Source organism: Brachyistius frenatus, unplaced genomic scaffold (genome assembly GCF_029030835.1).
Source record: "Brachyistius frenatus isolate BFR_SWC_R1_liver_20210118 unplaced genomic scaffold, ASM2903083v1 Contig_11, whole genome shotgun sequence".
NCBI classification, from domain to species: domain Eukaryota; kingdom Metazoa; phylum Chordata; class Actinopteri; family Embiotocidae; genus Brachyistius; species Brachyistius frenatus.
This window is the reverse complement of record NW_027210610.1, coordinates 105,494-120,994: the sequence shown is the minus strand read 5'-3', so window position 1 is coordinate 120,994 and position 15,501 is coordinate 105,494. Positions and strand designations below refer to the sequence as shown.

Genomic DNA, 15,501 nt, shown 5'->3' with positions numbered 1-15,501 from the left:
GTATATACGTTACGTTCCTAACTTGTACACTTGTGGTTTTGAATGATAGCCCCATTTTATTTATCATTATGTCTTCATTGAAATATTAATAAACCGCATGTTTTAACAAAACTAAATATAATTTCTGGCCATCACTTTGATTTAATTTGGTTGGTTTATTCTCAAAAGTTATGAAGGAATAACTAAGGCATCCTGGGAAATGCTAATACAGCAACAGAGCTGTGCCGTCAACACCGGGAGTGTTGAATCATGCTCAACACTCAGCGAATGAACCCCAGAATATTACCCCACCAGAGAGTAACACTGAACACAAGCTGTAGTCTAACTTAGAAAATAAACTCCCGAAATCAAACTCTTGGTTTAACTCCAGGATATTTCACTCCAGAAATTTGCTTTGTAAAAATGAACTGAGAATAAAATTATTTGGACTGGCAACAAATTCTCACGAATAGTTTTGTAGGTTTTGGTCATAGACTTGAGAATTTTACCTGTCATAAAAAGTTTTGGTTGTGAATCAGCCCTCTTTGTCTGTGTAGCGAGTTGAGTTGGACGTGATGGGCGGACCCTACTCTCATGGAGAAACAAGAGTTTTTACAGGTGGGTTTGACTTGGATTCACAGACAGGCTGTGGATTTTTTTTTTTTTGTTAAAAAAAAGGTTCAAACAGATCCGTGCCAGCTCATTCTTCAAAAAAAGAAAAATGGATTCAATATGGCAAAAACATCCTTTAAAAATTGGCACAGCTGGTATGAAGGTATTATGATACACTGCCATAGGTGCAAATCTTCAATACTGTCGTAAACATTGGATGGTTGTGGCTTGAAATGAAAAGAGGCTTTTGTCTGCTGCTGAAATGATCCCTTGTTTCACAAACTGCAAACACATTATATATTTCTCACTATTTTTTAAAATAAACTGTGCTTGTCATATGAGAATGGAAAGCTCAAAAGACAGTAACTTAGAGGGAGCTACACTTACCAAACAAATTCTAATGCTGGCAAATAAAAGTGTATGAACGAAGATAGACTTGCTATAAGCAGACCGTCAAACCTCCTCGCCTGCTGCAGAGCTTCAGGAGCAACATCATAGACTGTATATAACGATGGAGAACGCATCTCCACTTCCTATCGCTGTACGAAAATAAGAAATATCCTGGATACAGCAACTGACATTTTTTTTTGGCAAAGTCATTTGAAACCAGTCTGTGCAATATTGAATGGGGATTGGAACTGCAGTCAAGATGACCGCCACTACATCACCCAGAGCAGCTGTCAATCACAACATCGTACCCCCTTTTATATCGTCAAATTACTAATTACAACAAACACAGCATGTTTAGTAAACATAACCATCTTGGGAAAAATGAATTTGCCATTTTGACTTTTGACTTTGGCCTGTGTCCCCTCTGCTTACGAAGAGGGGGTCGGGTTGATGCACTACCACAACCAGCCACCAGGGGGCGATCGAGACGTCATACTGTCCATCTTTATATACGCCTATAAGCAACATACATGACTCCAGCAATCATTTTCCCTCTGATCTCAGTAGCAGAGATGAGCTCAGAGAATTTAATCTTCCATGGACATATTCCAGCTCAGTAGCAGGAAAATTAAGTTTTAATATTGGTGAGGTGATTTCACTGTGATGCACGTCCTGAATGATTCATCTAAAGACGAATGAAATGCTCCCAAATTGTGACTGAAGCGCTGAAATGATTGTTGCATTAAGGTTTTGCAACCAAAAGCATGGAAAAGCTTCCGAACCCAATCTGGACATCGTGGCTAGAGTCTGACAAAACAAAAACAATTCAAGCAAAAGCAAATTTAATGCCAAGGAAGTTTGCAGTCAGAGCATAAACACTTCAAAGCAGATTCACCTTAATTATTCGAGGAAGAATAGTATGCATTATGCAGTATTTTAGAGTTTAAAGGGTTACATTCACTTGCATTACGCAGCAAACAAGACAGGCCTTAGACAAGTGCATAGGTCCATATTCTTCTAGTTATTACTGTCTCTTCTGAGTTGGTAGCTTGTAATTGTTGCTCTTGTTCTTGATGTTGTTTATGGTTAATTAATGAGCTCACGGATCAAAGGGAGAATCCCCAATCCCACTGGAAGTTTCGACCTATATGTCTTTTCTATCTTCCAACAGCGCTCTCTCCTTCGACTTATCAATACAAAGCAGCAGATATAAAAATACACCATGGGAAAACAGAACAACAACAACAACAACAAATTTTCTGGTGGAGCAGTAAGTGCAAAGTCACAAGACTCCTAATGTAGATTAAGTCTGTTTGTTTATCAGAGTCTGCTGAAGAATTTGGGTTAGGAAGATCCAGCCTTTGAGCTACAGACAAGTTCGTTTACAGCTCTACTGTATGATGTAATGAGGACTCAATTTGAGGCGCAACGACCACTGCTCTAAATCTAAATGATGTAATTTTCAAAGCACTTTCTAATGATTTATATTTGCACGCGTCTTTAGTAAGTTTGCTTTTCAATAGCAAAGACAGACCACAACATACCAACTAAATTTCTTAGGAATATGTATAGAACTGCAGCAGTCTCAATAAACTCACCTTTCAGCCTGTAATATGGTCAACAAAGTCAAACAGCATGACATATCTTTGTGAAGAAGCCAAATGGACCGTACCAATAATATTCATGAGCAGGTATTGCATGTGGCTCCCTGCAACTTCTTTATGTTCCTCATAAATGAAGTACAAGTGGAAAGTTTACCATTTTGAAAATGCGGAGATCCAACGTGAATCGCAGATGATTCTTGACAAACATGCATAACGGGACTTCGAGGGAGCTGTCTAAGGGTGGCGGGAGCTCTGGGAGCGGCGCATCATTGTGCAAGTGGATTACTTTGAAGGTGATGGCGGCAAGATTTAAATCAGGGGCCGTTTTTGGTCGCACATGTCTCAGACCGTTTTAACGCACCTCGTATCTATCTGGATAACCCATTCTGATGTAGCTGTACTACAGCAAAATGTAACTTAAACCTTTTATATTTAACGGCCAACCACATGGGTTGATGGAGTTCATACAAATTACATCATGCATTTTTAAAAACCTTGGAAACTTCACGAGTTTTGCTCCATAACATTTCATTTTACGTCTAAATAAGCAACAGCAAATTACAAAGAAAAAGATCTTTATGTACTATTCATTAAAAAGTCAGAACTAATCTGCTTCATCAGCACTGTTTGTACACTTTGTGCTTTAATCAGATTTGGTTAACAGACCACCAAGAGTCTTCAGATTCTAATGTGGCTAAATACTGATTGATGCACATAAATACCTGACATCTCCTTTGATCCCGTTTGACCCACCTCCAAACAGTAAAAGCATAGAGCACAAATAAAAGAAAATAACAGCCAAATCCCTCATGTGAAAAAACAAAAACTGTTGTTACTTCTGTCAGAAAATCATGTTGTCATCCGGGACCACATAAATCTCGTAGTAAAGAGCAGATTGAGAAGACTTCAGTGCCTCTTAGGATTAAAATGTTTTTTCTTAAACTAGTAAAAATATGCCATTATGATCACATAGTTGAAGTAGAGCTGTAAAGTAAGACTAAAGAAAGACCCAGGGTTTGCTTGGTTGTCATTGGGCTCGTTCAGGTTGTCATGTGATCTAAATATTGAGGTGATTGTATACAGTATGTAGTATATTCATACTGTTAAGCAGGCATGTCGTCCCTTGTTGCCCCTTTTTAGAAACACAAAGGTCTCTTTCACATTAACCACAAGTGGCTTAGAAGTTTCCAGGTGAGTTTGAACATCTGAAGTGCCCTTTATCTGAATTATCTTGAGCCGCAGCCGAGAAAACGCTCTTTTTTTCTACGACTCTCTTCTCCGTCTTTTTCATTTATTATAGAGAGTACTTCTGCACACAATGTTTATTCATGATGAACAACATGCACCAAACGTTCATACAGCTACCACTTCAGTTTCTCCATTGATAAAAAACAAAAACTGTAATTCAAAATGAGCAGTCACATGCTAGTGAGTGTGCGTGATTTGCAGGCTGATCGGTTAATTGAGGTGCTTGTTTGCTGTAAACTTTCAGCTCGACACTGACAGCCTGCGTGCACTGTTGAGAGGAGGTTGCATCACTACCTGCCCACCCTTTCTTCATCACTAGAGACTCGCAGATCAATGTCATTCATGCAGTTTGACTGTTTTTCAGAAATCTCAGCGGACATGTTTACCGCATTATGCAATTAGTTTTTATTACTCACAGACAATGAAAAGCACCACGCATTAAAGATGAAAACTGAGATGCTTATGGCTCTATCCCCCTGAGTTCTTGCACTTTCTTCCCTTTTTATTTTTATCTCTCTGAATCTGCCTGTTTTTCACACAGCTTCTTTATTTATTTCATCGTGTCACTGTTGTTGTTCTAACATATGTTAAAGTGCCCTCCCACACTAATAGCTGTTTAGATCAAACATTCATGGAGAATTATGAGAGAATTGCTATTCATCCAGACAGGAATTTACACCGCTGCTGAATGCATGCAAGCAAACATGAACACATCTAATATCATCTTCTCACAGGCACAGTAGAGAAGTAAAGGAAACAAGTGGGAGGAGTAAGAGTAGAGACTAGAGCTGGGTAAGCTCCGAAATTTGTGATACCCGTATTGACACCTCGATTTTGATTCCTAGACAATACTTTTTTCGATGAAAATTTTATAAAATCCATTTTTAAGAAAAATAAAATTAGATTATGCAATATGGTAAAAGGCATTAGTTTTCATGCAGTTTAGATGGGGAGAGTGTAACCCAGGTTGTTTTATTTCACTACAATGTACAGATGTCCCCTAAACACCTAACATGCTAAATGTTTCTAGACAACAATTTATCCATGTTTGCTAAACGCCTAAAGGATAGGCTTTTGGTTGACACGACAATTTACTAATGTTCCCTCAACACGTCACAAGCAGTGTCAGTAGACCCTAGCTAGCCAGGTGTGCACCATGAAGCCTCCAGTAACTGCAGCACATGCAACTCAGACAAATATGTGGCCAAAGGTTTATTTTAAAAATTTAAACCACGTGAATTTAGACGGATGGATGGATGGATGGATGGATGGATGGATGGATGGATGGATGGATGGATGGATGGATGGATGGATGGATGGATGGATGGATGGATGGATGGATGGATGGATGGATGGATGGATGGATAGATAGATAGATAGATAGATAGATAGATAGATAGATAGATAGATAGATAGATAGATAGATAGATAGATAGATAGATAGATAGATAGATAGATAGATAGATAGATAGATAGATAGATAGATAGATAGATAGATAGATGGATAGATGGATGGATGGATGGATGGATGGATGGATGGATGGATGGATGGATGGATGGATGGATGGATGGATAGATAGATAGATAGATAGATAGATAGATAGATAGATAGATAGATAGATAGATATAGATATAGATATAGATATAGATAGATAGATAGATAGATAGATAGATAGATAGATAGATAGATAGATAGATAGATAGATAGATAGATAGATAGATAGATACTTTATTAATCCCACAAGGGGAAATTTTTTCGCAACAGCAGCATTGTAGACACAGGTAAAGAAATAAAAATAACAGAGTAGCCGAAGTATAACCTATGCAAAGTAAATACTCACAATACAGGATTTTCTTAACATGAACATAGCAAGAGCTAGTCTTAGTGTGGATATAGCCTTGCGATTGAAATCTGGTAGCAAATGACGCAAATGGCATTTTTTATGCTAGATAGTGTCAAAGCAATTTGTTTGGTGCCATAAAGCATAAAAGTTTAGTACTCAGAGAGGAGAAGGTCCTGTGACAAAAATAAATGCTTCCTATCGAAGTCACTATTCTGCAAATTTTTAGTCAGCTTAATTAAATACATACTTAGGGGTGCGTAACATTTTAAAAAAGAACTTTAAAAAAGCACAAATGGCAAATCACTTGGACAGGTGACTGTCAGTCAAAGAGCTGACAGCCTGACAGACAAACAAAGCAACAACTACGACCAATTTTCACAGCAACTGACATAAAGTGCACTTCACTTCAGAGGTTTTTACTCCTGTCATCCCACAGCCCCATCAGGGAAGCATCTAATCAAACTATTTCTGCAGCATGACAATGATCTCAAATAGTCATAAAGAACTATCTTCAGCAACAACACAAACAAAAAGACCCATGTTTGAAAGCATGCTCACTTAACAGCTAATGCTAATTGTTAATTGGCACAGTAATGTGTCATGGGCAGAAAGACAAAGGAAACCAAAGAACCATCGCTGGGAAAACATAATAAGTCAACCCTGCTGAGTTTCTGAACCTCCGAGTGAAGCCTACAAAACTGCAGAGGTGTCACTTCAGGGACTCGAGCGTCAAATAGTTTCAAATGGAAATACAGCACAAAGAATCTCCCATTAAAGCCGCACTAATCAATATTTATTTATTAACAATGGATCAAAGAATGTGATGTGTAATATGAAAAGGCCCACTGACAGAGCAGATCCCACTTTATTATGAACCCACTCTGAACTTCTCTGCAGCTCTCCTGAGCTCATTTTGTATTGTTGTTGTTTTTTTAAGCCACTGAAGGCAGCTGTTTTCAGAGAAAAGCTCTGATAATCCCACTTACACTATCTACCCAGCGCCAAACAGCAGACACAATTAGTGACTAGGTGGTGGACAGCAGCTAAAAACTGAGATATTTCTCCGAGGAGTTTGTGGAAACAAAACAGATCTGGTGAGGAAAGTAACAATTGGACTTTATTTTTAGAATCAGATCTCCAAACAAAGGTTAATGCAGCTCCATGAGGCAAATGTTTCCTGATATTTAACACAACTTTTTTAGGTGAGGAAATGTTGATGTGTTTTCATCTTGTCCTATTGCTCCAGAAGTAGCCAAAAGAATCAACTAAGGCGTCTTTAAAATTATCCTGCAGTCAGTAGTTTCAGTGGAATGGGCCATATGGGGCTTCATTCAGTCGTAGCCTTTACCTGCATAATGTCCACAAAGCATAATCCTCTCACCTGCAGTACTGCACTGTGGACTTTCATAAGACAGCAAAGGGTTTGTTCAGTTAAAAGACCCTAACCCTCACATATTTGTCAGGGGGATGACACAAAAGAAATTGCCCCATTGCCCAACCTTTAAATTCCTTTCATTTAGAACATTTCACAGAGACTTTTTATCTGTGACAGGACACACGAATAGACCAGGATGTGGCAGGAAAAGAGCACAGAGTGCCTTGAGATTTCCCTAAAAAGTCAAAATCAATGCATGGCATTAGCATCATTAAATTAAAACTCAAGTAGGTCACAAACACAGGCGTGTTTCCCAGGTTAATGAAGGCTGAGCCCTGACCAATATTTATTTGTCTCTGGCAGGCCTGTGTGTATCCGATAAGGCTCCATATGACATTTCCTAAAATCAATAACTTGGCTGGTCAGATTTTGTCACAGTCGCTGAAGCGAGAGAGTCGGATCAGGAGAGTCGACAGATACTCATGTAAATCACTCAATTTCTGATTCCTCATATGAGGTGTGTACAGAATGTGTGTGCACACAGGAACACACCATTTAATAGATAAAAAGCCACATTTCTTTTCCCTACATTCTTCTATCTGGCCCTCTTTCACACAAATAATACAACTGTTCTTCTGAATGTTACGTTAGCTCCTATTAAACCAGTTTGTCGACAGCAGTGATGCTGAACAGTAATGAGAACATCCTGTATCTCCTGTTAGCTGCATGTCCTCCTTGTTCCCCATCCTCCGTGGTTAGCGGATATCATTAACCAAAGAGCAACACAAGCCTCACCGCTGCAGACACCTTTTGAATTTGACAATGTTTCCGATAGACCACGAATTACCGAACAGGGACGAGGAAAACACCTGCGTTCAGCATGACAGGATTGTTTATATAAAGCCACGGAGGCCCGGCTGGCCTGAGACCAGAAGAAAGCCCGCGGTTTGTCCCACGATCTTCCTCCGGGCTCGCTGCGAAAGCCCGATCGAGAATGGTAGCCAAGCAAATTAACAAATAAATAAGTAAACACCATTAAAATGCACCATACATGCATGTGCATAAATAAATGAAAATATAGTTTGGGCAAACACAGACTGAATTATTTTTTATGAAAGAAGTGTAAAGCCATAGATTAATTATTCATGTGTGCGCACACACAAACACACACTCGTCTACTTCCCATTAGAATACACACTGTCTGGGAGTGTTGCCTCATTGGTCAATCTAACAGGAAACTGGCAACAACTCCCATCATCACTCACCCAGCAGGCAGCATTATGGCTCATGTCCAATTATTAGAGATCTTCCCATCCCCTGCAATTGATATTTTGGTGAAGAACATGCTCAGGGACTAGCTCTTGGCACTGTTAAGGGCTTAAAATCAATGCAACAGTAGAAAGTTCAATTCTCTGCTTGATTTAGATGGAGTACCTCGGGGAGAATCTCGCCCTGCACAGCTCTCAACGAGAAACTTAAAAACCTGTTTGTATTGTGCTTTCTTTGACTACAAATGCAGATATTTCTTAAAACAAATCACTAAATCACGAACTCTGATAAGATCTGAAGTAAGTAAACAGAATACTTTGTGAGGCAGGAGATGGGACTGCAAGTTGTCCTGTTCTCTATAGAGAAAACAGAAGTTATCTGAGATTCTGGCACTGGCAGATGATCCAGAGGAGAGAAATGCGGATAGAAAGATCATATTGATCCTCCTCTGTAAAACAAACAGGATGCATCTTAGATTGAAGAATCAACTTCCTCTTGTAGGAAAGAAGAAGACAAAAAAATGGATTTTCTTTTTAAAATCATTAATGTACAACAATATAGGTCTCACATAAAATTTATTGAAAGACATGTGGAGGTGTAAAAGAAGAGGGATCATGAGAAATTTTGCTTATTCACTTTCTTAACTCGTTAGAGGAAAAGATTGATATTATCCTCTAGTGGTTATTTTAAAGGTCCCATATAGTCCCACATAAAACAGCCTGTTCTTGGCAGAACGAGACAGATGTAAAGACGTTATGAGAAAAGAAGTAAAACTGTAATGAGATGGTTGACGGTACTTCAAACTGTCAAATATGGGACCTTTAAATATGAAGCTAAAATTAGCAAGAGATAAGCTTAGCATAGCAACAAAACAAAAACAAAAAAAAACAACAAAAAAAACAGGACGAACAGGGAAAAGAGCTAGCCTGGCTTGGTTTAAAGCTAAAACAAGAAGGAAAAAAAACATCTACAAGTCCTTAAAAATAAATGTGCCAATGTTAAGCAAAGCTAATCACCTGCTGACTCCTTCTTCTTTAGTTGCATAAATGAGGATATCACCTGGTACAAAATAAGATAAATGGAGACAACACTCACCTCGATGAGTTTGCGTTCGTAGCTCGCGGCCAGCTCCTCGACGTCACCCATGAACTTATTCTGCGGGACGGGGGCCTGCTCTTCGCTTGACCGCAACACCGACAGGGCTGCAGCAGAAAGAGAGAGAGAGAGGAGCAACATTAACTCACATGGAAAGATACCGTGACGTGCCGGAAGAAAACACCGCGAGGAAAAAAAAAACAACCTCCCTGCACAACCAAGAACGAACAGTGGGTTTCTGCCAATTAAGCACATTGTCGTCGTCGTCTTCTGTGGGGAGCTGGAACACCAGTGGCTGTTTGATGCTTTTGTTTTATCAACGAGACAATAATGCACAAGGGAGCTGCAGAACGATATAATATACACATTACCAGCCATACAAGAGCCATAAATCTCCATTTTATTTAATTAATGCCAAACTGAAGAAGAAATGAGTCATGCACATTATAAGAAAATCGCATATTATCATGCAGATATACCCATGAAAGACATGCATGTCCACACGAATCGTCAGGTTTATGCGTCCACACTTGCTTTAATGTAGATTATAAAAGGACACGGCACGAGTTTTTCTTCATGAGAAAACTTCTGACTGTTCTGTCAACAAGATAAAGTTCCCTTCTCTCATCATTGCCTATTTTCCTCTGACTTTCTGTTCACACAGCGCTTATTGTTTCTTTGTACTTCTGCAGCTTGCTAACTGGCTAAGGTCTTCACAGCGGCGCCTGAAGCACTGCTTCTGAGCCTGGAAACATCAACTAATCCAGTTCCCTCCACTGAGAACGGCAGAACTTAGCAAAAGTAGAAACTCTCTTTTTTTTTTCTTCTTCTTTTTTTTTTTTGCAGGAGGTGGGTGGTAAGATGGAATATTTTTTTCACCTGTGCTAAAGCAAATTAACGCCGTTACTTCACCACCACCACACACAGCAAACACATTGACAAAGACGCTGAGTATGGGAGGTGGGAGAGATGTGAGATCAGACGACAAGAGAAAAGGGAAAACAAAGTAGAGCAAAGGAAGTTCAGCATGTCCAAGAGCTCCGCAGAGCTCAAATAAACTCGTGGCGATGGAGAGGTTGTAGGACTGTTAGATGTTAGATAGATTGAACCCCAAGCAAGTATCTGAACGTCTAGACGGAGCGAGGCAGCTATTGATGAAGGTGGCCTGCTTCTGCTAGTTTCAAATAGAGCGGACCGTTGGGAGAAAAGCTGCAGAGAATCACACGCAGGTGCAGGTTCACAAATAAGAGCAGTGGTGAATAAAGTCAGCGTATTGGACTGCAGGTATACACGCATATCTCAATATGTGCAGGTTGGTCGTTTCAGTTTGGTCTTCCTGGTTTGTTCCATTGGTTCATTCATTACACATAATATCATAATGTCATTTATCCTTTGATAAGTGTGATCATGGTGGTTTAATGCTTGGCAGTACTTGTTGAGGGAAAGGGACGGATCAAATTACTGTAAACTATTAAAAAAAAAAATCATTCACATTGTAAAACCACTTCGCCATGATCATTTTAAGGAGAAATCATAGTGAGTTGATAGGAGGTAAAGTAACAGAACCATATCCCCGGCTCCTTAATATGTAAACTGCACATCAACTTTGAAAGACTCTGGATGTGTTTGTGGTTTACAGAATAAAACACGAAGGTTGAACAGAAAAATATCAGGTTTGAGCCCAGCAAGCTCAACAAAAATTTACCTTCAGTAAGGAATTGTGGGGTGACCTTTATTTGCTTATTTGCATATTTGCTGGCTGATATGAAAACTTTTTTTTACAGAACATGCTTGCGGTAATATACAAATTGTTCTTTTTTTAAAAAAAAATTATTTAATTGACAGTTATTCATATTTATTACAATCCCTGAGAAGTTTCCCGTTTCAGTGCACTGATGTGATTTTGTACAATAAAGTTTATTGTTAAACTGTAAAATATCTCACCTACATTACATATATTTGTCACAAATGTTTGATAAACATATTTCAAATGATTTAATTATTTTTTTGCATTTTGTTTACTTTCTAATATTGATATTGGTACCCAAAAATCCAGTATCAGTCGGGCTGTATTCTTGATAAAACATTTAGAGACGCAATTTATTTTCCATTATCAATATATAGTTGTCGTAACATAAGTACGAGTAAAAGTTCCCAGAGGACAATTACTTATTTACATATGTTTCTTTCAAACCGAAATGGATTCACTTTATAATGCTATACGATGAAGAAAAGCAGCAAATTCTTGATTTTCTTGAATTACTTATTTCAATTTAGCCTTTTATTATTTAATAGTAGGAATCTATATAAAAAAAATATCCTTATATTTTCCTTCTATAAAGTTGTAGAGCAACTCAGACACTCACACCTCAGGAGGCTGACAGAAACACATTATCGTGGCTCCTGCAAAGGGCCAGCGGCACAGCAATCCCCATGCTTATCTGTGGCCCACCAGCACCACTGTTCTGTGACAGTCAGCAGTCTAATAGCCTAGAAAACTACTGTACACAAACATGCATACATGCAGACACACACACTCACAGACAGAAAGAAAATATATACATACGGTTAAAAAAAATACTGAAAGACATACTTCGCCAGTAAAAGAGGAATCCAAGAAGACAGACACACACACACACACACACACACACACACACACACACACACACACACACACACACACACACACACACACACACACACACACACACACACACACACACACACAGACAGAAAAAATGGGAGCAACAGCATAAAGATGGCAAACAGACACACATGCTATTTCAAAGCACGTACACAGAGGATTGCTGACAGTTGCTCTGGCGGTACCAATTTGCCTCAGCGCTCAGGTTTTATTTTTTTTTCCTTTAAGTTGGATTTCTGTTCCCTGTCAGATTGATAGGCTCTTAATAATGAGGTGGGGTGTGTGTGTGTGTGTGTGTGTGTGTGTGTGTGTGTGTGTGTGTGTGTGTGTGTGTGTGTGTGTGTGTGGGGGGGGGGGGGGGGCACAGATGTTCCTGACTCTAGGAAATTGGCAGACAGCTGGTCTGAAATAACAAAACTAACTGAGCAAACCACGCAGCTGCTGCATGCATGTGCCGGTCCCGCAGAAAGCTGCATGACCTGCAACTATAGAAAGAGCATCAGATACATTATAAAACTTCCGTTTGGCCAGTAGCATTGTTTTTCTGCTTTTAATCCACCGGGTGCCATCGTAAAACTGCATTCAGATACAAAGCCAGTCCGTGTTTACCGGGAACAAAAAGCCAATTGACAAGTTCACAGGGGACTGACGGCTCAGAAGTTTGTTAAATAACTGCAAGTCAAGTCATGTTTATTTTAAAAACACTTTGACAATGTTGTGGTTAGTGTTAATGCAGAATTTCTGATTGAGTTTGTCATGCTGTACCTATCCTGAAGGCAAAAGGCTAACCCTCCACCAGACAGAGCAATGGGAAATGTATCATGTGCACTTGGAAGGACTCAGATGCAAGTGTTTGCTTTCATAACTTTCATGAAGTTCATCTATTGCTGAATGGGGTAATGGTATGTCTAGGGCAACATTTCCAGGAAAAAACAAAAGTTTGTGATGCCTTTTTCTCCACCCGGGAGCAACAGTGGTTGCTTCGCCAGAGAAAGTGAGCAGAGCTATGGAAAAGAGTCTGACCCGGGACATTTTCTGTCACTACAATTTATGTATTCGTTATGGATGTCCCCTAAACACTTCACATCCGAGCTATTACTAGAAACTACAATTTACTGATATTCCCTTCCTCAGTTCTAGCACTTCACATGCTATTGGTAAATGAAACAGATCCACTTTTTGTCAATAGTGGATGGTATGGAAGCTATTTAAATCAATGCCATAAAAGCATCAAAGTGTAGTTCCCAGTCCTAAGTGGGATTTTCCATTTAGTGCATCCTTCATGTTGGTGTTGTTGCCATTTCCAGATTCCACTGATTGTAATTTTGAGCAAAACACCAGATGGACATCGCATGTAACAGTGATTATTTCATCAATGATCTGTGTTGGTGTGTCGAGGTCATGCTGCTGCCTACTGCCTGCAGGTCAAGAGGGGCCGAAAAGATTCACCACAGAAGGGGAATGACACGGGGTGAAACATGGAAGAGCAAAAACATTTCATCACTCTTGTGATCTGCTGTTGCTATCAGCTGGAAGGATGAGGAAGGAGAAACAAGGGGAGATGGTTTAACTCAGTTTGGCTTTTGAAGCATTACACATAGCAGCAGTTTCTGCAATGCACTGCTTAAGAAATACAGAAATCTCACATAAAGACCGACCTAACTCTTCTGTGAAATCAAGAAAAAAACTGAAATATCCTTTCCAAAGTTGGAGCTTTGACGGGTGATAATAGCGGCGGCACCAGCGGTGGAGAAAGCAGGGCAGAGGCTGACACACTTGACTAATGCTGCTCCGTCCATTAGCAGTGAGGAGACGTGGCTCTGCATCGGCGACCCCGAGCACACAGCAGGGCTGAAGAACAAACAAACGTCCGTCCTGCTCGAAGCCGAAGCCGGAGCAGAGCTGCTAAATAAAACATGTGCGATGCTCCCTCAACAATAAGACTAATGCGCAATCAAGTGGAGCGCTCCTTGTAATGCCGTAACAGCACAAACCGCCGGCACTCACACCACTGTGAAATTGGGGCTCTTCTGAATCTCGTCTTCCACATCTTATCTTCTTATGAAATCGCTGCATCCCTCCCAGCTCCTGCCTCCCATCCTTTGTTCTCGATGTTTTTGTGCCTCTAACTTTCTTTTATCTCTTTTCACTTAAAAAACATGTCCTTGCTTTTGTTTCCGTCGTCTCCTCCTATGAAGTTTTGATTCGGTTTCTTTATTTCTCGTCTTTTTTGTGTCTTTCAACCAAACCTTCTGCTCAATAACGGCACCTTAATTCATCCTTTCTCTCCTTAGCTTCTTTACCTTTGAAATCTTCCTCCCTCCTCAGCCATTCAACCTTCTCCTCATCTTCGTCATCGTCTTTCTCTCGTCTTATTTTCCTTTTTCTTCTCATCAATCATTCATTGCCATTCAATTTAACTTGCTGGCGTACTGTCTTCCCACGCCCCTAATCATGCACATTGTGAAGGGCAGCCACGTTCCACCATGCATGTCAATGGAAACCTGCATAAAAAGATGATTTAAACATGTGCACACACCTGAGCGCCAACACAAAAGACGGACATCTGAACAAATTGAGGTTCAAGGTTCGTCTGTTTTTCATTATGAAACTACATGATCAAAAAACGCTGTCACGTCTTGCTGCGCTAACGGCTGCGATCCTCCCTCCCGTGCAGACGTGCACACCCAAAATTGTTCTAATCCCACAGTCGGGCCACGCACCGTCGATGGGCCGGCTGGGGAGCAGGCAAGCAGTTCATTAATAAGCGCTAATCAAAAGCAATCTTCTTTCATTTTCAAATCGTTCATAGTTCATTTCTCGCGTTCCCCTCCTTCAGATAACACAAGCCTTTGTGGTTCGATCCATGTAAGTGTACTGAGAAAGAAAAGACGAAGGGCGGAGATCAGGCCTGTTACATGGGACAAATGGCAGCAGATTTTCAGTCACACACACACACACACACACACACACACACACACACACACACACACACACACACACACGAGTGAGTGGAAGTCTCTGTTCTGATGGCTGAAATCAGTGGAGCTCTGTGCAGGCCCGGTTCAGTCGGGATCACGAGCGGAGAAACCCAACGGCATCCTGATCGCACTCCAACACACAAAAGCACACACTTCCTTCGCTTGTCAATGGCTTCTCTGACTTGTCTGAGGTGGCATAAAAGGAGCCTCTCCAATTATAATGAGTGAAAAATACAGAAAGCGAGGAAGCCGTGTCTTTTAGTTTGAGCTTAGTAAGCTGTTTCACTTGAACAAAGAGTCGCAGAAGGTGTGAACAAAATGACATAATGTTGTGATACGGGCTGAATCAGAGTCAGACCCTCCTCTGAGAGAACTATCTAACACATTTACAAATTATAGTCAAACCAGGCACCATGCAAATGTTTTAATTGTCACATCAACTCATATTTATAGCATGAAA

At 40.1% G+C, this 15,501-nt stretch overlaps 1 protein-coding gene across 1 annotated transcript in view; it reads right to left on the bottom strand.

Moving 5' to 3' along the window:
• Positions 1-15,501, bottom strand: part of snx29 (sorting nexin 29) — a 147,606-nt gene that overhangs the window by 65,554 nt on the left and 66,551 nt on the right. The window contains exon 15 of the mRNA XM_069691296.1: positions 9,417-9,523. Coding sequence (XP_069547397.1) covers positions 9,417-9,523 — 107 coding nt within the window. The remainder of the gene's footprint in view (positions 1-9,416; positions 9,524-15,501) is intronic.